The following is a 27,933-nucleotide window of genomic DNA, read 5'->3' as shown; positions in this document are numbered from 1 at the left end:
CATGTGTTTCCTTCGGATATGCTTTTGTCCCTCACTTCATTTTTGTGGATTACAATGTGCGACCGCATCGAATATTGCAGGTGGAGGAACTCTTGGAGCGAGAGGATATACGGCGAATGTTCTGGCTTTCCCTTTATCCCGACTTGAATCCCATCGATCACGTATGGGATGCGTTGGCAGTACGTATTAGAGCACATCCACAAGTACCAAGGACCATCTAGCAGTTGTTGACCGCGCTGGTAAAGAAATGGGACGCCCAACCACAAAAACCCCTTACCAACGCTTGTGATTAGATTCGGAACGCGTTGCAAAGAATGCAATGCTAACCATCTTGATCACACACCCTCTTAAGAGCTCTTTCCTGACTTTTGTAATGTCCAAAAATCAATCGTGAATCGTGATGACCTCAGTGTGCTTATTGTTTTTGTATAACAGTGTCATGTCTGTTCGCTTCATCGCACATTTCTTTCAGTTTCCTTCAGTATTAGTATACCATAGCAGTTAGTTTTATGTGTGGTCCAAGTTTCATCGAGCTATGTTACTTGGCAGTGACACATAACTATGAAACATTTTATAAAGTACAGACAGGGAGCACATTTAAGACTCGCTTTCGTGAATGCTTGTTCTACAAAAACGGTGAGAATTCATCTGAGGTAACTTTTGCAGAACGTCTCAAAATCCTCTTCCTCCTCCATTCCTGCTTAGCATGTAAATTTTACCTATAGCTGACAAGGACTACAAAATGAACCCTTCACAAGAATTTGAAATATTTCAACATTCCTACCTACATCTAAAAGATTTGATGATGATTAGCTTGCATTGAAAAGTAGACCCTATTTTAATTTATAGTATCCGTTATATAATGTGTCCGCACATCAGTCTGGCTTTAGCTGTCGCAGCGGTCGCACGCTCCTCAAGTTTGCTCCGTGAACGTTCAGTGTTTACGCCAGTGTTTTCGAGTTTCGTGCTCGTTTATTGACGTTTCGCACGTGAATTAAGCGTTATCAATTGAGCATTTTGTCTTCGTCGTGTCATCTTTCTACGTAGTGCTGTTGGGATTTCGGCGTTGTCCGAGATTTCATCGCTGCAGAACACCATGGCAAACTACGTGAGAAAAAACACCGTGATTTTCACCTTCGACAAGTACACCCGTCGAGTACAGCCCTCTGCACTTGAAATACACGACTGGATTACCGAGGTAATTGGCCTTTATTCTGAATCTGTTCATACCATGCAGCTAGACTCTGATGAATACTGCATTTTTGTAAAGTTTAACGATTCCGTGAGTGTAGACCGCTTTCTGGCAAAATTTGGTAATGAAACGGAATTTATACACCGTGATGGTACTAAAAGTAATGTAAAACTCCGGAATTCCGAGTCTGTAATTAGGAATGTTAGGGTTTTGAATATTCCCATAGAAGTAGACAACTCGAAAATTAAAGAAGTCCTTTCAAAATATGGGGTTGTCAGGCAAATAGTCAACGAAAGGTGGGCTTCGCATTTCAAGCTGCAGTGCTTTAACGGCATTCGCTCCGTGGAGATGGAAGTGGAGGCCAACATTCCCTCCCACATCTTTGTTGACGGGCGCAAGGCAGGGCAAACCCCTACATGTCATGTATGTAACGAGTCTGGTCACCTCCGTCAGGACTGCCCTCGCCGTGTTTTTGTGCTAACAAATAACCTTACGCAACGCCGGAAATTAACACTCAACGATTTGTTGCCAGCCAGTAATACAACAGAGCCGGCGGCTGTCGTGGATCCTGTTACTACCTCTGAAAATGTTGGACTTAATGTTAATGACTTTCTGTCTTTAAAACCTGCATTAACTGCTGAAATTCCGTCCCGTTACAGCGAGATTCCCACTAAAAAGCGTCCTCTAGAGGACGCTGAAAAAAATGTTGATGAAGACTCTTGCTGTGAAACACCCGTTGCTAGGAGGCCGAAGCCCAGTCCTGAAGATCTGTTGGAAGTGGAAAAAGGAGATGGAATGCAGGTCGATGTGGCTTCCGCACAAGGACTTATACCGCCACGAACAAATAGTGACGCAGCTGGTAGTGACCTTTCACGGAAATGTGACCCTGAGCCTGAGGTCACGACTGAAATAACCGCATCAAGTGCACAGCCCATACAGTGCGAACAGTACGAGGAAGTACCAAGTAAACAACCTGCTGAGTCCGAAGCGCAACGCCGCGCCGAAGGAGGAAATAAACAAGCATCACCGCCTCGCCAGCAAGACAGCACAACAGACACCACGCCGGAACCAAATATTGACAACTCGCAAGCCACGGCCGTTGCCCCATTCAGCCACCGCCGGCGGCAGCGACCGACACCGGATCTTGCTGTCACGCGTCATCAAGCGAAAGCCACACCAGAGAAGAAAGACATCAAGAAAAAGAATATTAAACAAGAAGTCATCAGGGCCAACACTGACGAGGAGAAAGAGAATGGCCACAGTGACTTATAGCAATGCATTGTCGGGATTTCAGGATACTTTTCTTCTGAAGCTCTTTGTTTAAAAGCAGTGCAAATTTTTCTAGGAATTTAGTACATGTAATGGGCACACAGCTTGTAAAGATCGTGCCTTGTAGGGAAGCACGTTGCTGCTATAATCATACCGATCCTCATCCCAAATAGCTTCTTATGGTATGTCTGTGATGCAAGCTTATAGCATTACTACTATTAACATTAATAAAATACAGTCACCCTTGAAATTGGCAGCACTAAAAGAATTCTTGTACCAGTCCGGGACAGATATCGCGCTGCTACAAGAAGTTGCGATAACGGAATTTCGGATCCCAGGCTTTTTTGAAATTGTTAATGTTTCTACGGAAGCCAATATCGGTACAGCCATTCTTATAAGGGAAGGCATTCCGGTGACTGAAATCGAACGACTAGAATCAGGAAGAGCCATAGGCATAAAAATCCCATCAGGAAATTCCCACAAATTGGATCGTGCGAAGTTTTTTCAAGATGAACTGATTTATTTATTGAGCAAAAATCCGTGTTCTCTTATACTAGGTGGAGATTTTAACTGTGTTTTAAACCAGAAAGATCAACAACCCAACTTCAACTACTCGCCACAGTTAAAAAGTTAGTGAGTGATCTACACCTTAAGGATGTGTGGGAACTTCAGCACCCGACGTCAGTCGGGTTCACGTATATAACCAACCACTCCCGCAGCAGACTAGATAGAATTTACGTGTCACCAAATTTGCAAAATTATTTATTAAACGTTGAAACTATTCCCGTGTATTTTAGCGATCACAGTACACTTTTAACTTGTTTTAATTTAAGTGTACAGCCAACCCGACGATTCAGAGGCCAATGGAATATAAATATCTCTGTTTTAACTGACGAAGAACTGGAACAGGAAATAAGAGTAGCGTGGACTATGTGCCTCCGCACAGTAGACAAGCACCCAACAGTCATTGACTGGTGGACTAGGAGGGCTAAACCAAGGCTGCAGAAAGTTGTCATGCAGTATAGTGGAGCGAGGCACAGGGAGTTGAGGAATACAATGGAGTTTTATTATAAAGTTTTAAGAGACTTGTATCAACAGGCCCATGATGACGTAATTCGTCTGAATGATATCAAAAAAATAAAAGCCAAGTTATTAAGCATTAAACGGCAACAGATGGAGGGACTCAAAATTAAATCGAAAGCCACATCAGTCGTAGCAGGTGAAACAGCTTCTCTGTATCACTTGGTGTGGCATGCTAAAAACAGACGTCTAACTTTAATTGATGAAGTCCAGACGCATACTGGTACGAGGCTCACATGCCAGAAACAAATACTGGATGAAGTCCACAGGTACTATGAAACCTTATATGCCCCTACGACAGTGAAAGATACAGCTCTCGAGGACTTTCTCACTATTTTAGGTCCACAATTGTCGGGAACAGACAACGCTGACATCCTGTCACCTATTACTAAAGATGAAGTGCATTAGGCAGTGCGTAACTCACCTCTCAAAAAAATCTCCGGGACTTGATGGCCTCCCTGTGAAGTTTTATGCCCGCTACTGGTCTATAATTGGGGACAAGATCACTTCCATGGCAAATGAGGTCCTGAACGGAAAACCGGTCCCTGCAGAGTTTAAGGAAAGTAAAATAGTACTGATTCCTAAGAGTAAAGGCAAAACCAACTTAAACAATTTTCGGCCTCTTTCGCTACTAAATTCTGATTACAAAATAATTTCGCGTATTATCAACAAAAGACTCTGCCTTTTCCAAAAAAATTATTGAGTCATCATCAATCTTGTTTTCCGACCAGAACGATATTCGAAAGTCTATCTGCATACAGAGACGTCATTGCAATTACCTCAGTGACAAGTATAAAATGTGCGTTAATCTTTATAGATTTCAACAAAGCTTTTGACCGCGTTAGTCATAGATACCTGTTTGCGACGCTGTCAAGAATGGCTTTCCACCCCCAGATTGTGAACATGCTAAGGAATATTGTAACAGGTATAAATGCGAAAATAGCAATCAATGGCCAAACATCTAAACCCATACAGATAAGGCGAGGGGTTCCACAGGGCAGTCCCTTATCTATGTTTTTATTTTCTGTATCTTTAGAGCCCTTCCTCCGCACTGTCCACGCAAGATTAACAGGCATAACATTGAGTGGTGAGAAAACTGTCATACGAGCTTATGCTGATGACGTGGGCGTTGTAATAAGAAATAAGGAGGAGACAGTTACACTGGAAAGAGAAATCCAATGGTATTGTCTAGCGTCGGGAGCGACAGCAAATGAAAACAAAAGTCATATATTGAATCTACGGGGCCTAGATCACCTTCGACTGGCGTGGGCAAACCAAGACAATAAACATAAAACTTTGGGAATAACCTTAATGGCATGTCCGATGAGGATGGCTGCTTTTAACTGGACGGAAACTAGGAGGAAAGTTCATGGTGCTGTAATGGAGAACATCCATCAAACTATGGACCTGGTGCAAAAAGTCAGATTCATCAACTCCTGAGTTTTGTCTAAAGCGTATTTCACTGCGCAGGTATTTCCAATCCCTAAACTAGTAGCGAGAGGGATCATGTCCACTGTTACCAATTATTTATGGCGAGGAGACATATTCAGGGTTGGTGCGACTACCGTTATACTGGATGTCAGAAACGGGGGCCTCGATTTGGTGGATATTCGCAATAAAGCGTCTGCTCTGTTCCTCAAACGGACTTTCCATATACTCAGAGAACTTCCATAATGTATAACCGCAAAGCTCTTTGAGGCTGTGACACCCCATAGCCTGCAAGCACCGATTGATGTGCGAAGGATTAATGTCCGTCTGCAGTATGTGAGTAACTTTTTCCTCGAAGTAAGTTATCTTAGTGACGAAATCAGAAGCAACACACGTATCACAGCGCGCGACATCATACTTGAAAGGAAATTAAATGAGGGTAGAAACAAAATTGAAACGAAATTCCCAAATTGTGACTGGAAAGCTGTATGGCGGAACATCAACTACGCCGGGCTATCTACAGACGCTGTTTCCGCATGGTACAAAACAGTTAATAATCTCATCAGCACCAACGAGAGACTATATGGGATCGAATTAAACCAGACACACCTTTGTGGAAAATGCAATCTGGTGGATACACTCAGCCACAGATTCACCTGTGGTGGCAATGTGCATAACTGGAATTGGATCAGGCAACAAATCGCTTTTCTCACCAGATCCTTTACGGAATATATAACGCCATCGCTCCTCCTGAGACCAGACATGACATACTTTCCGAAATTAAAAACCAACGCCATTAGCTGGTTACTGGGAAAATATGTTAGTTACGTCATTCACACACTTGGGTCGGACAACGAGATAGAATTGCCGGCCAGTGTGGCCACACGGTTAAAGGCGCTTCAGTCTGGAACCGTGCGACCGCTACGGTCGCAGGTTCGAATCCTGCCTCGGGCATGGATGTGTGTGATGTCCTTAGGTTAGTGAGGTTTAAGTAGTTCTAAGTTCTAGGGGGACTGATGACCTCAGATGTTAAGTTCCATAGTACTCAGAGCCATTTGAACCATTTTTGAGATAGAATTCCGCGTTTACATGAAGTGTGAATATGCAAAAATCAGCACATATCGCAACCACAAGAAGCACTACGGCAACATGCTGAAGATCATTTTTGAAAGAATGGGTGTTTGTTAAATAAGTGGAACCACTACAACACCTTGAACGAGAACGAACAGAAGAAAATTAAAAGTCACTTGGTTTCTTCTTTATTATTTACTATTACCTTGCTTCCGGAACATTTTTTTTTCAAAAAATTTTGTTCAAAATTACTCGTGTTCGACTTTCAAAGTATTTGTGTGATTCGAGAAGAATTGTTAAGTTTTTTTTATTTTTTTTTAAATTTTTTTTTATCAGTGTTCAGTTTCTACTCAGAGAAGAGGTTTCTTTGTCTTTCTTACATCGGAGAATGGAAATATTGTGTTAAGATTTCTGCACACTTAGTGTTATGACCCAACAGGGAACATGAAAAAGGGGTGGGAGGGGTTTGGGCCTCGACGCACTGGCAGTGCCGTGAACAGACCCCACTGCTAGTGCGGCGTGTACCACGCCCTGACCATCCTAAAAATACAAAAATAAATAAATAAATAAATAAATAATAAAAAATAAATGAAAAATAAAAATAAAATAAAAGTGGTTAATAAAAATTGGATTGCTAGGGAAAAAAGGATGGATAAAAAAGTGGATAGAAAAAAAAACAAAAAAAAGTGGATAGAAAAAACAAAAAAGTGGTAAAAAAGTTTAAAAAAAGAAAAAAGGGGTAGCGTCAAAAAAAAGTGGTCTTGCGGTAGCGTTCTTGCTGCCTGCGCACGGGGTCCCGGGTTCGAATCCCGGCGGGGTCAGTGATTTTTTTCTGCCTCGGGACCTCGGGGTGGTTGTGTCGTCATCATCATCATCATTCATCCCTATTTCGGTCGGAGGAAGGCAATGGCAAACCACCTCCACTAGGACCTTGCTTAGTACAGCGGTGCGGGTCTCGCGCATCGTCCCCTACACTCCTCGGAGTATTGGACCTCATCATCATCATTATAAAATGTTCAAATTAGCCCATTCCTTTTGGAAAGTAGAACTACGTACAATGACTTTCAAATACATGCACGGGGTGTTCGGAAATTCCCTTACATACTTTTAACATTATAAAATGTTCAAATTAGCTATTTCTTTTAGAAAGTAGAACTACGTACAATGTTTTTTAAATGTATTGCACGGGTTGTTCGGAAATTCCCTTACATACTTCTAAGACTTGTAGAGGGTAACAAGAACATAATATTTTGAACAGGAACCCATGTCCGGAAACGTCATTCACGACGTTACAGAGCGTCGAAGTTACAGGCGCCGGCAGCTGTAAATGTGTGTATACACAGGGTGTTCCGTTATGATGTTACAAACTGTCTAGGATGATGGAGGCGGATAAATGAATCAATTTGAAGAAAGGGTCAGTGGTTCTGAAATGAACGAGTCGAAAGTTACAAGCGAAAATCGATCTGATATCTCTTACTGTGGACTACATGTACCGCTACTGTTTCTGATAAGAATGTAGGGTATGCATCTTTCAGAGGTGGTAGATGGACGAAAACAAGGAAGAAATGTTAAGTAAACTTGGGCTCTAAGTGCATACTTGTGGAGCTATGAGCACTTGTGTGGTGTCACCGCCAGACACCACACTTGTTAGGTGGTAGCCTTTAAATCGGCCGCGGTCCGTTATTATACGTCGGACCCGCGTGTCGCCAGTGTCAGTGATAGCAGACCGAGCGCCACCACACGGCAGGTCTAAAAAGACGTACTGACACTCGCCCCAGTTGTACAGCCGACGTTCATAGCAATGATTCACTGACAAATACGCTCTCATTTGCCGAGACGATAGTTAGCATAGCCTTCAGCTACATTTGCTACGACCTAGCAAGGCGCCATAGCTTTGATAATTAATATTGTGAAGCATGTATCATCTCCCCGATGTTGTTCAATCTGTATATTGAGCAAGCAGTAAAGGAAACAAAAGAAAAATTCGGAGTAGGTATTAAAATTCATGGAGAAGAAATAAAAACTTTGAGGTTCGCCGATGACATTGTAATTCTGTCAGAGACAGCAAAGGACTTCGAAGAGCAGTTGAATGGAATGGACAGTGTCTTCAAAGGAGGATATAAGATGAACATCAACAAAAGCAAAACAAGAATAATGGAATGTAGTCTAATTAAGTCGGGTGATGCTGAGGGAATTAGATTAGGAAATGAGGCACTTAAAGTAGTAAAGGAGTTTTGCTATTTGGGGAGCAAAATAACTGATGATGGTCGAAGTAGAGAGGATATAAAATGTAGACTGGCAATGGCAAGGAAAGCGTTTCTGAAGAAGAGAAATTTGTTAACATCCAGTATTGATTTAAGTGTCAGGAAGTCATTTCTGAAAGTATTCGTATGGAGTGTAGCCATGTATGGAAGTGAAACGTGGACGATAAACAGTTTAGACAAGAAGAGAATAGAAGCTTTCGAAATGTGGTGCTACAGAAGAATGCTGAAGATTAGATGGGTAGATCACATAACTAATGAGGAAGTATTGAATAGGATTGGGGAGAAGAGAAGTTTGTGGCACAACTTGACCAGAAGAAGGGATCGGTTGGTAGGACATGTTCTGAGGCATCAAGGGATCACCAATTTAGTATTGGAGGGCAGCGTGGAGGGTAAAAATCGTAGAGGGAGACCAAGAGATGAATACACTAAGCAGATTCAGAAGGATGTAGGTTGCAGTAGGTACTGGGAGATGAAAAAGCTTGCACAGGATAGAGTAGCATGGAGAGCTGCATCAAACCAGTCTCAGGACTGAAGACCACAACAACAACAACACATGTATCATCAAGCGCGATGTTCTACAAATGTGGATTAAAGTTAAGTATTACAGCAACTGCGTCCATTTTCTAAGTTCTCATTTCCTTTTAACTGTTCCAGACCTCACGCCAATCTGCGTGAGCTTAACGCGTGCCTTTCGGCTTCCTCTCGTTGTGACTTGGCTGTCGTGCTAAGTCACAACAACTTGTACATCTTCGCAACTTTGAGAGTCATCTCATCTACTGAATAAGAACCTGTAGCTCTTAAGGTATACATTTGAGAGTCCTTGTTTCCCAGACATTGTTTCTCGTTTTGGTCCATACTAACACCTCTGAAACTTGCCTATACTAGAATTAGCAACAACAGTACCGGTACGTGTGTTCCACTGTCAGATGTATCAGAAGGATTTTCGCTTCTCGTAACTCTGGACTCGTTCATTTTCGAACCAGAGACCCTTACCTCATATTTATACATATATCCGTCTCCATCATCCTAGAAAGTCTGTAACATCCTCACGGAATCACACTGTGTATACACGCATTTACAGGTGCTGGCGCCTGTAACACTGACGGTCTGTAGCGTCGTTGGGTGACGTTTCCGGACGTGGGTTCAGGTTTGTAATGGGAATTTCCGAACATACAGTATATAATACTCTTATTTCATTTTGATAAGTAACACAACAGCTTGACATGTTCATAGGTGTAGATTCATTTAGTGTAAATTACCAATCTGTAAAACTGTGCTTACAATAATCATATACAAATTGTACAGTTTTGGACGTGTCATGGTGTTATGCTCTTCCGAAGGATATTGACATCTGTTAAACCACAACTAAGTACGTTTATGTAAAATAATTCTTATATTTTAGATAACAGTATGGCCAAGGTCTAATTTTATAAGCTTCTGAAAGTGACAAATTAATTTGTTGAAACTGGTAAAGCAAAATAAAAATATCTGTGCAACTGAAAACTGATTTTTATTCTGAAAAACAAAAAGAAAATACTGAAGTTGCTGATAAAGTTACAGGTGTGAATAAAATAATAGATCCAATACGTGTTACAAACTAACGAAATAGTGATAACAGATTTTTTTATAACACAGCGTGTCTCACACAAAACCAGCACACCTCAAGTACCGATTAATGAGCTGTAGTCGAACTGCTTGTGAAGTGGCACACTATCTCGAAAGTTGGCTACACTGCATTTTATCTGAAAGTTGAGTGCAGCTGTGTGTTCGTGCGGCAGTTGCTGTGAGATGCTTGTATTGTTGAGTTGTTACAAAAATGTGGCAGTTTACGTTAGAACAGCGAATTGATGTTGTGGAGTGTTACACAAAGGGAGGCTCTATCGAGGAACGTAAACAAACGTTTACTTTTAACGTCAGCTGCAAACGGTTATGTGGACCGCTCGCTATAGTTTATATCAGATAAGGCCTGGTTTCATTTGTCAGGTTACGTAAATTCGTGTAATTGTAGATACTTGTCGCAGGACAGCCCACATGTTCCGCATGAAGAACATCTCCACTTAGAGAAGATAGTTTTTCGGTGCGCATTGTCTAGCATGCGAATTGTTGGCCCCATATTTTTCAATTACACTTAAACAGAGCCAGTTATCTAGAGATCATTGAGTCTTCACAAGCACAATTAACAGATGCTGTATTTCAAGAAGATGGAGCAACTGCTCACATATCCAACCAAATTATGGCCCAAATTACCAACATGTTCCCTGAAGACAGAAATAACAGTAGTGGCCTCTGGCTTCCAACGTCCCCGGATTTAACACCGTGTGAGTTTTATTTATGGGACACATTAAAAAGCAAAGTTTATACTGACAGTCCTCGAACAATAGACAATCTTAAACGGAAAATTACTAGAGAAATTAACAACAGCACACATGCAGAATTACAGCATCTTGCTGATAATGTCATCGCACAAAGTCAGCAAAGCGTGGATGGCTATGGCCATCACTTCCACCATCTCTTATGAACATGCAACTACATGCTTTTTAATATTACTATTCTTTACAGGGAGCGAAAGGCTATTTACAATTGGTACAGAAACCAAATGGCAGTTATAAGGGTCGAGGGACATGAAAGGGAAGCAGTGGTTGGGAAGGGAATGAGACAGGGTTGTAGCCACTCCCCGATGTTATTCAATCTGTATATTGAGCAAACAGTAAAGGAAACAAAAAAAAAAAAAATCGGAGTAGGTATTAAAATCCATGGAGAAGAAATAAAAACTTTAAGGTTCGCCGATGACATTGTAATTCTGTCAGAGACAGCAAAGGACTTGGAAGGGCAGTTGAACGGAATGGGTAGTGTCTTGAAGGGAGGATATAAGATGAACATCAACAAAAGCAAAACGAGGATAATGGAATGTAGTCGAATTAAGTCGGGTGATGCTGAGGGAATTAGATTAGGAAATGAGACACTTAAAGTAGTAAAGGAGTTTTGCTATTTGGGTAGCAAATTTTGATGATGGTCGAAGTAGAGAGGATATAAAATGTAGACTGGCAATGGCAAGGAAAGCGTTTCTGAAGAAGGGAAATTTGTGAACATCGAGTATAGATTTAAGTGTCAGGAAGTCGTTTCTGAAAGTATTTGTACGGAGTGTAGCCATGTATGGAAGTGAGACGTGGACGATAAATAGTTTGGACAAGAAGAGAATAGAAGCTTTTGAAATGTGGTGCTGCAGAAGAATGCTGAAGATTAGATGGGTAGATCACATAACTAATGAGGAGGTATTGAACAGAATTGGGGAGAAGAGGAGTTTGTGGCACAACTTGACAAGAAGTAGGGACCGGTTGGCAGGACATGTTCTGAGGCGTCAAGGGATCACAAATTTAGCATTGGAGGGCAGCGTGGAGGGTAAAAATCGTAGAGGGAGACCAAGAGATAAATACACTAAGCAGATTCAGAAGGATGTAGGTTACAGTAAGTACTGGGAGATGAAGAAGCTTGCACAGGATAGAGTGGAATGGAGAGCTGCATCAAACCAGTCTCAGGACTGAAGACCACAACAACAACATTCCCGTTTAGTTGCCAACGGCCTTGCCGCAGTGGTAACACCGGTTCCCATCAGATCCCCGAAGTTAAGCGCAGTCGGGCTGGGCTAGCACTTGGACGGGTCTGCCACGCGTTGTTGGCAAGCGGGGAGCACTCAGCCCTTGTGAGGCAAACTGAGGAGCTACTTGATTGAGAGCTAGCGGCTCCGGTCTCGGAAAGTGACAAATGGCCAGGAGAGCTGTGTGCTGACCACATGCCCCTCCATATGCGCATCCAGTGACGCCTATTGGCGGACGGTTGATACCGTTGGGCCTTCATGGCCTGTTCGGGAGGAGATTAGTTAGTTAGTTATTCTCTTTTAGCTAGTTCATTGTTATTCGAATCTCGAGTTTGTGCCAAAGCAGTTTCTTGTGGGATGCACTGTATAATTTTGTTTCGTGAGTGAACTCGAATCTAAAACCGTTTCAGTGTAACTCTTGGAGATATCACCGCATGATTAGAATCCACTGCTCGAGGATACTAGATTTGTAGACTGGCAGAGGAAGCAAATCACCTTCTAGGAGGAAGATCTCGAGGACGTTCCAGACGCCCCGCCACACGTTGACGGTGCCGAAGAAGGAGACGAGGTGGTAGAGGTCTGCGACCAGCAGCCGCCACGACCCCTGCAGACGGCCGACCGCCAGGCTGAGCGGCAGCTGCAGCGCGAACGCAACCACCACCACGCCGTAGCCCAGCACCTGCACAACAGCCAGCCACGGCGCCCTTAAAGGTACAGCTAAAGTCTGCGGCGCAAGCTCGTGACCGCGCTATCGGCTTGACTGCAGCGTTACAGCCGTCCTCACAAGGGACCTGTTCCTCAACGCGAAGCACGCCAGACGTGATGTTCTTCGTGGTTGCCGCAGGCTCTGAAACGACTTGGTGCATCTCAATAGAGATGGGTAGTTCGCGAACCAACGGGTGCAAAGGAACGGTTCACCGAGATGAACGAAAGGACCGAGGAAGGAACACCGAGGAACGATCAGTTCATAGGTCACTTCGGTCGCGGCGGTCTACTTATAGGTCCCGGGAACGAGGAACGATCGGTTCATAGTTCACTTCGGTCGCGGCGGTCTACTTACAGTTCCCGGGAACGAGGAACGATCGGTTCATAGTTCACTAGTTCACTTCGGTCGCGGCGGTCACTTCGGCAGTTATCGTTCCAGCCTCGGTCGCGTGCTCGCCTCAGTCTCTGTCTCCCTCGGCCGCACTCGTCGTTCTTCGCATGACCACCTGTCTCGGTTCCACTGCCGACTGTTCCTAGTTGTTTAGTATCCAGTTGTTCGTTTCGTTCACTGCGCTCGCCCATTTTACATGTGTTCCAAACTGTTCTTGCACTTGGTTCTGGCTTCTTGGGGTCTGCACCACAGTCAGACCATACCATCAGTTTTCATCAACTGAAATGTGGACTCATCTGACCAGGTCACGGTTTACCAGTAGACTAGGGTCCAACCGATATGCTCACAAGGCCAGGAGAGTCGTTGCGGGTGCTGTTGTGCTGTTAGCTAAGGTTCAAAAAATGGTTCAAATGGCTCTAAGCACTACGAGACTTAACATCTGAGGTCATCAGTCCCCTAGACTTAGAACTACTTAAACCTAACCAGCCTAAGGACAACACACACATCCATGCCCGAGGCAGGATTCGAACCTGCGATCGTAGCAGCAGCACGGTTCCGGACTGAAGCGCCTAGATCCGCTCGGCCACAGCGGCCGGCTCTTAGCTAAGGCACTCATCTCGAACGTCTGCAGTCATAACCCATTAAAGCCAAATTTCGCCGCACTCTCCTAAAGGATACATTCGTCATACGTCCCACATTGATTTCTGCAGATATTTCACGCAGCGTTGCTTGTCTGTTAGCACTGACAGCTCAACACAAACAATGTTGCTCTCAGTCGTTAAGTGATGGCCATCGGCCTCTGCATTGTACGTGGTGAGAGGCAATGCCTGAAATTTGGTATTCTCGGCAGATTCTTGACACTGTGGATGTCGGAATACTGAATCCCCTAAAGCTTTCCGAAAACCAGAGGACACACTCGAAACTATGCAAACACAGCTCACTTCATCATGGAGCCACCACCAGCCTGGGAAATGGTTTGTTAACAACTTGGTTTTATGGCTTCGTGGTATCTGCGCTGCACTCGAAGCCTACCATGAACTCTAACGAATTGAAATCGGGACTCATCTGACCAAGCCATGGTTTCACAGTCAAATAAATGGTTCAAATGGCTCTGAGCACTATGGGACTTAACTGCTGTGGTCAATAGTCCCCTAGAACTTAGAACTACTTAAGCCTAACTAACCTAAGGACATCACACACATCCATGCCCGAGGCAGGATTCGAACCTACGACCGTAGCGGTCGCGTGGTTCCAGACTGCAGCGCCTAGAACCGGTTGGCCATTCCGGCCGGCTTTCACAGTCATTTAGGGTTCGAAAGATGTGGTCACGAGACCAGGAGAGGTGCTGCAGATAATGTAGTGCTGTTGGCAAAGGCACTGTGCTAACGGATACGTTCGTCGTACGTTGCAGATTGATTTCTGCGTTTATTTCACGCAGTGATGCTTGTCTGTTAGTCCTGACAGTATGCAGACGTCGCTGCTCTCGGTCGTGAAGTGAAGGCCGCCGGCCACTACGTTGTCCGCCGAGCGGTTCTAGGCGCTACAGTCTGAAACCGCGTGACCGCTACGGTCGCAGGTTCGAATCCTGTCTCGGGCATGAATGTGTGTGATGTCCTTAGGTTACTTAGGTTTAAGCAGTTCTAAGTCTAGGGGACTGATGGCCTCAGAAGTTGAGTCCCATAGTGCTCAGAGCCATTTTGAAGCACTACTATGTTATCCGTGGTGAGAGGTAATGCTTAAAATTTAGCACTCTCGGCACACTCTTGACGAAGTGGATCTCGAAATATTGAATTTCGTAACGATTTCCGAAAAGGAATGTCCTAGGTGTCTTGCTCCAACTATTATTCCGCGTTCACAGTCTGTTAGTACCCATTGTGGGGCCATAATCACCTCGGAATTCTTTTTAGAAGGCTCACCCGAGTACAAATGACAATTCCGCCAACGCACTGCCTTTCGTATGTTGTGCACGCTACACTACCGCCATTTGTATACGTGCATATTGCTAACCTATGATTTTAGTAACCTCATTGTGCGTACTAGTAGAAGTTATTTCTTAACTAAATTGAATCTTCGTGGCATTTTTGGTTTTAAATTGAATATAGTTAAAGTAGGGCTATAGTGGCTAATATCAGTTTGCGCATGCGTAACATCCATATTCTCGATGTTACATTGACGCACTTCATCACACAGATTTCAAAATGGACAACCGTTTCGTAATTTTAACTGAATGGAAGAGGAGATTTTATCCAAAGCTGCTCATCATCACTGAAAAAGATAGTTACCCACAAGCAAAGTTTTGTAACAGCACAAACTTGCACGGTGTTATTAGTGTTTACCTTCTGGCATAGACTGGGAGCTATGTTCAGATTTCTGGCTATGGGGGTAACATTCCAGTCGTTGGTCTTTGCAACAATTATTGTCGCCAATACATTATTCGTAATAAAAAACATCTACTAATGCACGTACTATTTCTGTTAAATTAATAAGAAAGACCTAGAGACTCTTAGAAAACAAACAGTGAAAAAAATATTTGGAAGGAGATGGACACAAATGTGCTTATTACAATAAAATGGCGAGAAACCCCATATCGGTAGACAGAGGCTGCCTATATTTGACATTTTTAGTATTATAAATTGTGTGCTATGAAAGTATGCAGTTTCAATGCTACGGCACAATAATGATCTAACAAAGGCACGTCGTTTTGATAGTATTCGTCACAGGTACATTTCAAATAACGACATTTGTAGATAAAGTCTTTATATAGTGTACGTCACATAACGACGCCTTGCTGCCATGTCGAAGTCGTAGCCAAGTTGACGCCTTCCTTCAGAGAGCGGTTAGGCACGACGTCTTCTTTGTGTCTCGCCTATCATGCAGCGGGCGCAACTGTTTCCTGTTTACCTTCTCGCCGCAGCAAGTATATCGCGACCGTCTTTCGTGAGCGCTTTGGCACCCTCGTACCGCCAAACCACAATCAAGATCTCCTTTCAAGCGGACGTTGTAAGAGCTCCACCAAATGAAACTGAACTTTTTATTCGGGACTATCTTCATATTGCACCAAAAGATATCGTAGGGATTCTCTTATCAATAATCTGATAAATGAAGGGATGTGCACAGATGAGTGCAGACACACTACTGTGTTTTCCATTTAAAGTACTCTGACGGCCACGTAGGTGCCGTCACAATAGACCACGCTGGATTTAGCCTCCACGCTCTGGCGGTCTTCGAGGTCCTTTTCCAAGTCCCGCCAGATGTGATGACAGCGTTCAAACCGTAAGGTAACGCGATAAGTCACTTGGCTCAGAAGTGGCAATTCTCCGAGACGTATCACGTTTAAACAGTGTACGGAAAATCAAGGTTGAATTGACAAAACACGCGCCGACCTACTTAGTTATCGGGGGCTGTAGGGCCATCGTCGCGTATTATGTCATTTATGGAAACTCAGAATCTACTCTTTAGGAATCAACATGGATTCCGGAAACAGTGATCGTGTGAGACCCACCTCGGTTTATTTGTTCATGAGACCCAGAAAATATTAGATACAGGCTCCCAGGTAGATCCCATTTTTCTCGACTTCCGGAAAGCGTCCGATACAGTTCCGCACTGTCGCCTGATAAACAAAGTAAGAGCCTACGGAATATCAGACGAGCTGTGTGGCTGGATAGAAGAGTTCTTAGCAAACAGAACACAGCATGTTGTTCTTAATGGAGAGACGTCTACAGACGTTAAAGTAACCTCTGCCGTGCCACAGGGGAGTGTTATGGGACCATTGCTTTTCACAGTATATATAAATGACCTAGTAAATAGTGGCGGAAGTTCCATGCGGCTATTCGCGGATGATGCTGTAGTATACAGAGAAGTTGCAGCATTAGAAAATTGCAGCGAAATGCAGGAAGACCTGCAGTGGCAAGTGATCCTTAACATAGACTGTAAGGTGTCAGGCAAATCCAACACCTTCCATGAAAACCCTGACATGATAGCAAATTCGACAGTATGTCACATAGTTCCGAATAAATTCTGACATTAAATTAACCAAAGTAATACGATCAACGAGTGAGCAAATGGAATACCACAGACTAACACAAGAACTCCTAAACGCATGTCATACCTTCCCACCGTGAAACAGACGCGGTTCCGAGGGAAGAAACGAGAACAGAAGCCGAGAGCAGAACCGTGTTAAGCTAGAAGGCCCTACGATAAGGGACAGACACCAACATCGCCGGCAGACCGCCAAACCCCCCCCCCCCCCCCCAAGCCCATGTTAAAAGATAGAGCCCTCCAGAAGAACAGTATAGATCTTACGATAACACTAAAAGGGCCACACCAGCTGCAAGTTTTAGCGTGAGACTTTTTCGCGTCTCTGTTACGTTGCAAACGTTAAAAACATTGCCCCACCACGAAAAGTATAACGTTTCTCATTGGATTGACAGAATTTTTGTAGTCAGAGCTTAAGGTTATCATTGAGACCCTGATTGGTCAGTTGAAAACACAGCCAGATAGCTTTTTTTTAAACCAATTTCGGTAAATTGTAGTAAGGAGAAGTTAGAAAGGAGTTGCTTCCGAGACGGCGAGGTGAGCGGAGCGGTGCTGTCCGCCGCCCCCTGATGAACACCGACAAGGTAATGAACGCACGCGATGCTGCGTAACAGCGCATAAAGCTTCACTCAGAACTGCAGAAGCCTCATCTGTTACACCCCATTTTTGCATAATACCAATGTCGATCGTCAATTAAAGCTCATGGTATTCTCATTTGCTACTAGAAGTTAAAATCTGAAATGCGATGATTTTCTGTTATATAATTATTGAGAAGCCACATCAGCCATCATAATTTATGACAAGTTAAATAAGTAATTAAAGATAATTGAGGGTCACTGTAGACCATTTTGAGAGTTTTCTCTTTTGTGAATCTTAATTTAAACCTAGATTATAGATGTGATATAGCATAGGTCATCCTTCGATCCATTATAGAACTTGGAAACCCATTCAGGGAATATTCGTTCACATTTTTGTTGAACGCAGTTGGTTTTTATCATCCTGTATTAAAATATTTCCTTTTGTCAATAGTGCAGTTTCTAAACAATGTTTTGTGAGTAGAATGAAATTTCCAATGGTAAACTTAACTGCTTTTTCGACGTTATTTTACCAGCTAACTAAAAATAGGAAAGCCTTGAACTCCTTCCACTAAATTTAGTTAGTATTAAGATTCTTTTACAGGGAGTGCAGTGGAGCTGACGCTGAAATCATTAAGTATTTGATTATATCATCGCTAGTCTCACTGAACTCTTCTGAACTCTACATGTCATATGTGGTCTGGCATCTCCTTACCAGCAACAGGTCCCAGGTTCAAACTAGTCAATTCCCTAAAAAACAAGCTCAGAGCGTCATTGCGCGAAAGTGGTAGAGAGACACGACTTAGAACAAACAGACACCACGCAGAATGTTAGAAGACAAATGTAATGTATTGCGAATAAATAGAAAGAAGGATCCTTTATTGTATGATTATATGATAGCGGAACAAACACTGGTAGCAGTTACTTCTGTAAAATATCTGAGAGTATGCGTGCGGAACGATTCGAAGTGGAATGATCATATAAAATTAATTGTTGGTAAGGCGGGTGCCAGGTTGAGATTCATTGGGAGAGTCCTTAGAAAACGTAGTCCATCAACATAGGAGATGGCTTACAAAACACTCGTTCGACCTATACTTGAGTATTGCTCATCAGTGTGGGATCCGTACCAGGTCGGGTTGACAGAGGAGATAGAGAAGATCCAAAGAAGAGCGGCGCGTTTCGTGACAGGGTTATCTGGTAAGCGTGATAGCGTTACGGAGATGTTTAGCAAAGTGGCAGACTCTGCAAGAGAGGCGCTCTGCATCGCGGTGTAGCTTGCTGTCCAGGTTTCGAGAGGGTGCGTTTTTGGATGAGGTATCGAATATATTGCTTCCCCCTACTTATACCTCCCGAGGAGATGACGAATGTATAATTAGAGATATTCGAGCGCGCACGGAGGCTTTCCGGCAGTCGTTCTTCCCGCGAACCATACGCGACTGGAACAGGAAAGGGAGGTAATGACAATGGCACTTAAAGTGCCTTCCGCCACACACCGTTTGGTGGCTTGCGGAGTATAAATGTAGATGTAGATGTAGATGGACAGCCGCTTACTTGTGCCGGTTGCGGCCAGGAAGGCGATGTCAGATCGGCAAGTGTCCAACGCAGACTGCTTCAGAGGCCGGTCGGCGACGTTGCAACCCCTGCGACGCCCACTACATGCCCCCTAACCCACGCAGTGGATACGAAAGCAACAGATATTCTTGCCCACGACCGACACATCCTGCCGTCGTGGATGGGCGACAACAGCGCCGCGGACCACAAACCTCCTTCTACGTTGTCTGTGGCCGAACTGCCCAAGGAAAACGACCACTCGCACCCACAGGCTGACCTTCCTACGAAGATGCATGCCGAATCAGAAGTTGTACCGACTTCTGCCTTCCTCCCATGGTAGGGAAGCGCCGGATGACTGCCGCACGCATTCCGACAGTGCACAACTTGTGCGCAAGCAACGCTCTCTGCGTAAACGACAGAAGCGGCGCCCTACGCTATCTGCCGATTGCTTCCTTCGAATGCACGAACAGGAGGAGAGCTCGTCACCGGATGACACAACGCCACGAAGTCTCAGCGGCTACACTACCTGCGCCTGCTGCCGACAGTCAACCTTCTGCTACTAAGATATGGCTACCAAGTGTCATATCTGATTCTTGCGTGGACGACATCGAGGAGGAATCAGAACATCCCGTGGGCTCCGAGGGCGTTGGTGCCCCCTCGGATATATCCAGCGCCGTCCCATTACAGTGACCGCTGCAGCATCGGTAGCTTTTATGGAACCACCCCTGACGACCACAATCGCTGTACTGTAAAACCTACCGCCTAACAACAATAGAGGTGATTGCAGAGGTCTCTGAACTCACTTTTGTCACCATCCCCCTCGCTGCTGCAACGGATCTGATTGCAGATGTAACAGAGGCGGAGGTCCTTGAAGAGACGCAGACAGGAGTCGCCTGTAAGTCGCCTCCCCCTCTTCTACTGGGTTTTCCAGCAACTGCTGGCCCCTGCCTGGGCGGACATCTGCCGCGATCTACTAACAGTGCAGCTCCATGGAGCCATCCTTGAAGGACTGATGTACCCATACATAAACGACGAGGAAGGTCCAGTATCTGCGGTTATCGCCCCTTGACCTTACTCGACAGTGACGTGAAGATTTTCACTCGACCGCCGGCGGCGTGTCTCAAGCGGACCATCCGTTATGTCATTTCACACCCGCGCTGACCTCTGTCGGTACCGCGACATGATACACTTGCCAAGTTCCCCAAATGCCTGGGGTCTTGCCCTCCCTCGACTTCAACCAGGTATTTAATAGAGTTGACCACGCGTTTTTGATGGTGGAACTACTACAATTGGGGTATCCAGAAACAATCGTGAGGTAGTGATGCGTCTTCTTTGTGGCGCGACTTCTGGTGCGTTGGAGAACGGCTGTCCAACGACTCTGGTCCTGATCCAACGCTCGGTGAGAGAGGGCTGAACTTTCTCAGCGACACTATACGCCTTCGCTTTGGAACCGCTGCCTTGTGGCCTACATAAACACCTGACGCAGATGACATTTGGCAGACACACTTTTTGCTGCACTGTCTATGCCGACGATCTAGTATACATTCGTGACGGCGATGACATCCGCGCATCACTGGCGTGGGTAGCGACCCTCGTCGCAGCATCGGGAAGTAGTCTCAACGTCCAAGAATCGCATGCTCTGTCTATAGATAAGGGACTTCCCGACGGAGATGTCGCCCCCCTAGGAGTAAATGACACAATACTTTGCTTGCGCACTGATTTCACAACTAAACTACAGCGCTCGATAGCATCAACTGCAGGCCTCCATTAGATCAGAGCGCGAATAACGGATGACTGTCTTAGGACTCTTATGTGTTTTTTCAACTGACGAGATATGCCAGAGTCTATTTGGCGTCGCGCATTCGTCATGCTGCACAGATGCTTCCGATCCTGCCATCACTGGCTGCCGCCTGTTGGTAGCTTTGTCACCCTTTGTTAGTATGGGCAGTTCTTTCTGCGACACTGTCCAATTCTTCCTTGAACTAAGTTTCATCCGCACTGCGCAATTGCCCACACATTTGGCATCGTCGAGGGCGATACACAACAACCTTCAACGGGTAGGCGCTGAACGTGGTTGAAGGGAAATACTCCCATACAGACTGGTGTATCGTGTGGCACATTGTGAGCACCGCCACTCTTGATACGGACATTCAATTCGCTTCCTACATAGCGGTTAACGGGAAACAGGTGTGTCCGTCTCGTCTACATCAAATTCACCTCGTTTGGCTTTCGGTGCGCCAAAGCTTGGCTTTCCTCACACATGTGACTACCGGACAGATCACTGCACAATCGCTCCTCTTCCCGGATGTCGTATATTTTCCTAGAGTAAAAACGAATCCTGTGACGTAGATACACGACTACGCCGCGCATTACTTGTTTGGTAACGTTGAGAAGGAAGTCCCTTCTTGTTGCAAAGGCCAACGACTGGAATATTTCCCCAGTGCCCAGACATCTTAACGAGACTACCAGTGTACGTCTGAAAGTAAGCACAAGTTACACAAATATACATTACCTACCATTGGATTTATAAACTCGCTCATGTCCGTATCTTGCCGGTAAATATCTTTTTCAATGATGATAATCTGTGGTGAGCTGTTTTGAAAAACTCGTCTCTCCCACTCGAATGAAATTGGAAAAGTATTCTCGATCTTGAAATCTATTTGAAGAAGTACGTTCTTTTAGACTGTCGGTAATCAATGCAACATCTAGATATGGACAATATTCATGCGCAGACTGACATTTGACTCTATACCTTAATACATACATCAAAAAAAGTTTTCCATTGCCTCGGTTCCGAGAGTTCCGGAACCTGTACAGATAATTGGAATAGAGATCAACATAAACATCATTTCCATCCTTTTTATTGTTCCTGAAAATGACACATTGCATTTTGTGCCACCATAGAGCGAGACCTTTAGAGATGTCCAGATTGCTGTACACACCGGTACCTCTAATACCCAGTAGCACGTCCTCTTGCGCTACAGTCTAGAACCGCGAGACCGCTACGCTCGCAGGTTCGAATCCTGCCTCGGGCATGGATGTGTGTGATGTCCTTAGGTTAGTTAGGTTTAAGTAGTTCTAAGTTCTAGGGGACTGATGAACTCAGTAGTTAAGTTTCACAATGCTCAGAGCCATTTGAACCATTTGAACGTCCTCTTGCATTGATGCATGCCTGTACTCGTCGTGGCATACTATCCACAAGTTCATCAAGGCACTGTTGGTCCAGATTGGTCCACTCCTCAAAGATGATTCGGCGTAGATCCCTCAGAGTGGTTGGTGGGTCACGTCATCCATAAACAGACCTTTTCAATCTATCTCAGGCGTGTTCGATAGGGTATATGTCTGGAGAACATGCTGGCCACTCTAGTCGAGCGATGTCATTATCCTGAAGGACGTGATTCTCAAGATGTGCACGATGGTAGCGCGAACTGTCGTCCGTGAAGACGAATGCCTCGCCAATATGCTGCCGATATGATTCCACTATTGGTGAGAAGATGGCGTTCACGGATCGTACTGCCGTTACGGCGCCTTTTTTGACCACCAGCGGCGTACGTTGGCCCCACCTAATGCCACCCAAAAACAGCAGGGAACCTCCACTTTGTTGCACTCGCTGGGCTGTGTGTCTAAGGATTTCACCCTGACCGGGTTGCCTCCAAACACGTCTCTGACGATTGTCTGGTTGAAGGCATATGCAACACTCATCGGTGAAGAGACTGTGATAGCAATACTGAGCGGTCCATTCGGCATGTTGTTGGGCCCATCTGTACCGCTCTGCATGGTGTCGTGGTTGCAAAGATGGACCTCGCCATGGACGTCTGGAGTGAAGTTGCGCATCATGCAGCCTATTGCGCACAGTTTGAGTCGTAACATGACGTCCTGTGGTTGCACGAAAAGCATTATTCCACATGGTGGCGTTGTTGTCAGGGTTCCTCCGAGCAATAATGAGTAGGTATCGGTCATACACTGCAGTAGTAGCCCTTGGGCGGCCTGAGCATGTCATCGACAGTCTCTGTCTCTCTGTATCTCCTCCATGGCGGAACAACAATGATGGTGCCTCCTCCATGGTGAAATGACTGGAGCTAATCGGCTGTCGGACCACCTCTGTCTAATAGACACCGGTCATGCACGGTTGTTTTCATCTTTGGGCAGGTTTAGTGACATCTCTGAAGAGTCAAAGGGACTGTGTCTTTGATACAATATCCACAATCAACGTCTGTCTTCACTCAAATCGTTGTACAGAATTAGGTAATATTCCTCTATCAGGAATTGATTAGTAAAGCAATAGAAAAGTTGAGAATCAGATTCACGATTTTCTCCGCTGTTACTCGACAAGCGGTAACCGAGTTAGCGCAGCTGTTTTACGCACGTCCTTTTTCATGTTTTACGTGCGTCCGTTTTCGTAAGTAAACTGTGTGGTTTGCGAGTCAAAGCCGATAACGGCCGCTGGAGAGGACTTAGAGCGTAAATCACATTGAACAGCTGGTTCCGTGTAAAGATGGCGCTATCTCTCATCAGGTCGGATGTCTCGTCAGCGCCCACGTCGACGTTAGCTGCCGTCCCGTGTGAATTCGGCTTTATCCTATTCTCACTTTTATTGTGTAAACTAGACGCATTTCCAATCTATGCGCCATAGAGAAAGAGCGCCCTGGTTTCCATTACTCCTGTTCTACAACTAGATCTACGTCTGTACTCTGCAAAGTACTGTGAAGTGCATGGCAGAGGGTACTCCACGTTGTACCAGATGTTAGGGTGCTTTTCCGTTGGATTCACGTACGGAATGCGGCAAGAATAATTGCTAAACAGCCTTTGTGCCTTGTAATTGGCCCAATGCAGCCTTCGCGATCCCTATGTGAGCGATATACAGGAAACTGTGGTATATTCCTAGATTCATCGCTTAAAATTGATTCTTGAAACTTACAAACTAGGCTTTCATGGGATAGTTTGCGTCTATTTCTCAAGCGTTTGCAAATTCTGCTCTTTCAGACACTTGAACCCTTCCATAAGCTCTTACCAATTGAAATCTGTACTCAACTGACCATGCCACGATTTTCCAGTCCTCTAGGGCCCAACCGATACGGTCACATGTCGAGCAGAGGCGCTGTAGCCGATGTCATGCTCTTAGCAAGGTACTGGCGGCGGTCGTCTGCCGCCATAGCCGATTAACGTCAAATTTCGCAGCACTATGCTAACGGATACGTTCATTGTACTTCCCAGATTGATTTCTGTGGTTATTCCACACAGTGTTGCTTGTCTGTTAGCACTGACAGCTCTACGCAAACGCCGCTTCTCTCGGTCGTTAAGTGAAGGCCTTTGGCCACCGAGTTGACCCGTGGTGACAGATAATACCTGAAATATGGTATTCTGAGCACACCTTTGACACTGTGGATCTCGGGTTATTGAATTTCCTAACGATTTCCGAAATCGAATATACCATGTGCTAGCTCCAACTACCATTCCGCAATCAAAGTCTGTTAATTCCCATCGCGCGGCCATAATAACGTTGGAAAGCTTTTCGCATGAATCACCTGAATGCAAATGTCAGCTCCGCCAATTTACTGCTTTTTAATACCCTCTGTACGCGATACTACCGCCATCTGTAGGTGTGCATGTCGCTATCACATGGCTTTTGTCACCCTAGTGTAATTCTACTCAATACTATTATCAAAAGACTAAAAGCTCAAATTAACCAACATTAAGGAGAAGACTGGTTTCAGTTTTGAAAAGGAAAAAGAACGTGGGAATCTATAACAGCCCTACAAATGATCTTAGAAAGAATAATTCAGATGAACGGTAAAACGTACGCCGCATTCTTTGATCTAGAGCAGGGGTCGCAAACGTTTTTCTCTGTTGGAACACTTTAAGGGTTTCACCTCACCTGGATCTCTCATCTCCGGCCTATCCAATCCAAAGCCCACAACTGTCTCCGACTCCTCAAACTCCTCTCTGGCTGGACATGGGAGTTGACCCATTTACCATCCTTCACACCCACAAATCCTTAATCCGTCCCATCCTCTGTTATGCCAGTCCAGCCTGGATCTCAGCCCCCCACCCCCCAAATTGTATAGTCCCTCCAGATCCTCGAGTGCTATGCACTCCAAGTCGCTTTCTGTATATGCCTCCCATCCCCTCACGCAGATCATCTGCGAACTGATTCGTTTCTCCCATCTCCTCCTTTTTGTCTAACATATTCATGTCCTCTAAACCTCCCGCCGACCTGATCCCCCTCATCCCTGGTTGGTCCTCTCCTCTCCAACCCCTGCCCTCTACTGTGCATTCACTGTTGTGTCCCCCCTTCCCTCCACCTCTACATCCTTCATCTCCTTTCCCAATGTCACTTCCACCGACTCCCCCTCCCAGATGATGTCCTCTCTCGCTCCATTTATCCCTCCTATCAACTCTGACCCTCACCTCCTCCTCCCTTCCTCTGTCCTTTTCCTGGGCTCCCTCTTCCCCTCCCCCCTCCCATCCTGTTTTTTTCTCTCTTCCCAGCCTACACTCTGATCCCTCCTCTCCCCAGAGTCCTTTTGCATTCCCCTCCTCTGCCTTTCTCCACTCCCTCTTGCATCTGCCCTGCCCCCCTTTCTGAGTCCTCTCCCTCCATCGCCCCCCCCACTTCGCTTGTTTCTCTCCTCCCCCTTTTTTCCCCTCATCTGTCTGTGTCCCCCCCCCCCCCCCCCCTCCATCTGCCCTTGGCAGTGGTGTTTCATCTTAGTGCCAACTTTTTAGTGTTGTGTTTTAAGTGAGTGTTAAGTGTTGTGCGTCTTTTCCCCAAGTATTGTGAACAGCAATCATACTGTCGCTGGGTGTGATTTTTTATATCTCTTGTGAACAGAAACCAGACTGTCGCTGTGGTTTTTTAATTGTCTGTATACTATTTTACCTGTCTTCTTCCTGCGTATTTAATTAGCATCGCCAACCCTTTGTTTTATGTTTTAACTTCCACCACTTTCCGCCATTTTACAATTTAAGTCACCGTTTTTATCGCCTGCTTTTATTGTTTATTGTCTTTTTATGTTTTTAAAAATTCTGTAGGCTGAAGAGCGGCGTACTAAGCTGCTGCCAGCCTGCCCCCTTCAGGGGGAATCGAAATTCAATAAAGGAAAAAAAAGAATAATTTAAGGATCGTTCTATTTTGATGGAACAAGTTGTTTAATAAGTTCTTTAAAAACCAGAAAACTTTTTTATTCAGTGATTACTTAAATTTTAAAACATAATTAATAACATAAAAATCATAAAATATTTTTGAGGTAAGAAAACGAGTTTTTATAAGAAGTCGTCTGATTAACATTTTTTCGCGGACCTCTTATCACTTCACCTGTGTTCCGTGGGATACAGTTTCGGAAACTCTGATACAGGAGACTGCAAGACGCTGTTTGTGTTATTGAATAATATCAGAATAGAGTGGAGAGATGGAAGACTGATTCTTAATTTGTACAGACACCAGAGTATAGAAATAGATACCAGTAACACTAAGAAAGAGGCTAGGATAAGCAGAGCTCTCCTTATTTATTTAATTTATTTATAGAAAGTGCAATAGAAATAACGAAGAGCAGCACCGAAGGGCTCTACAGTAATGGTAAACAAATACATCTTTTCTGATTTGCTGTCAATGTAGTAGTCTTAGCAAACTCTGAAAAGGACATGAACTATACGTTAATAATTTTGCATCGTGTCTTGGATAACTACAAACTTAGAATAAACACCAACAACACTAAAATAATCGTGACAGATAAATCGAACACGCCGGCCGCGGTGGTCTAGCGGTTCTAGGCGCTCAGTCCGGAACCGCGCGACTGCTACGGTCGCAGGTTCGAATCCTGCCTCGGGCATGGATGTGTGTGATGTCCTTAGGTTAGTTAGGTTTAAGCAGTTCTAAGTTCTAGGGGACTGATGACCACAGATGTTAAGTCCCATAGTGCTCAGAGCCATTTGAACAATTTTTTAAATATCCCTCTTTCAAGCCATTCCACATCCCCACGACAATGCACCTCCCCATGTGTCGAGGACTGGATTCCTCAGGACAGTATATATAGAGGACCTGATTGTAGAAATACTGTATTGTAGAAACACTAAAGTGATGTTTCAGTGTCTGAAATAGGCAGTTCTGCGATGCTAATCGTTTGCTTATCGCCATCAGTCTGAAAAGCCGTGTCGAGTCTGTTTCAGTCAGATTATCTATCTCGGGGCTGAAATTTTCAAAAACAGCTAGTACACTTGCGCTGTCACATCTGAATTGACTGTCACATTTTTCGTATCTCAGGCACCCTGAATTAAAAGAGTTTGCCCCAGTAAACGGATGAGATGAATACTGATAAGTTATCGGGATCTCATGTTATTACTCTAACAAGTCTCAGACCATGAGAAGGCACAGACTACGACCCTATTTGCAGGGAGCCATTGATTTGAATGAACTCTGGGGTAAGGTGGTTAAAAACGCAAAACGAAAGTTTTAGAAACTATCAACTAAAATTAGCAGATAACAACGTATGCTGAACCGGGCCAGCCTCCACCGACAAAGAAACATTCATAGAATGGTATGTAGAAATAGCATTCACCTATAGCTACACAAGTTTAACTGAGAACACTTCAGGGAGAGAATGCCCAGCCATGAAAACTATGTTTCGCCAATAAAACTGGGATTGAAGAAATCAGTGAACCTTATCGCATGGACCGAAACGGCGATCTAAGCCGAGCATCGATATTAGACTGTACCCGAAGTCACGAACCGTTAAGCTTTACTGTCGTACAGCGAAGCGTACGTACGGTCAGAAGGCGGT

The 27,933-nt window shown here is 44.7% G+C and overlaps 1 protein-coding gene across 1 annotated transcript in view; it reads right to left on the bottom strand.

Annotated features, from left to right (window-relative positions):
- The window catches only part of LOC124620188, a 316,968-nt gene that overhangs the window by 17,052 nt on the left and 271,983 nt on the right, over positions 1–27,933 (bottom strand). The window contains exon 3 of the mRNA XM_047146858.1: positions 12,395–12,578. Coding sequence (XP_047002814.1) covers positions 12,395–12,578 — 184 coding nt within the window. The remainder of the gene's footprint in view (positions 1–12,394; positions 12,579–27,933) is intronic.

Source organism: Schistocerca americana, chromosome 6, assembly GCF_021461395.2.
Source record: "Schistocerca americana isolate TAMUIC-IGC-003095 chromosome 6, iqSchAmer2.1, whole genome shotgun sequence".
Lineage (NCBI taxonomy): Eukaryota > Metazoa > Arthropoda > Insecta > Orthoptera > Acrididae > Schistocerca > Schistocerca americana.
The sequence above is the reverse complement of the archived record's forward strand: the minus strand, read 5'-3'. Positions and strand labels throughout refer to the sequence as shown.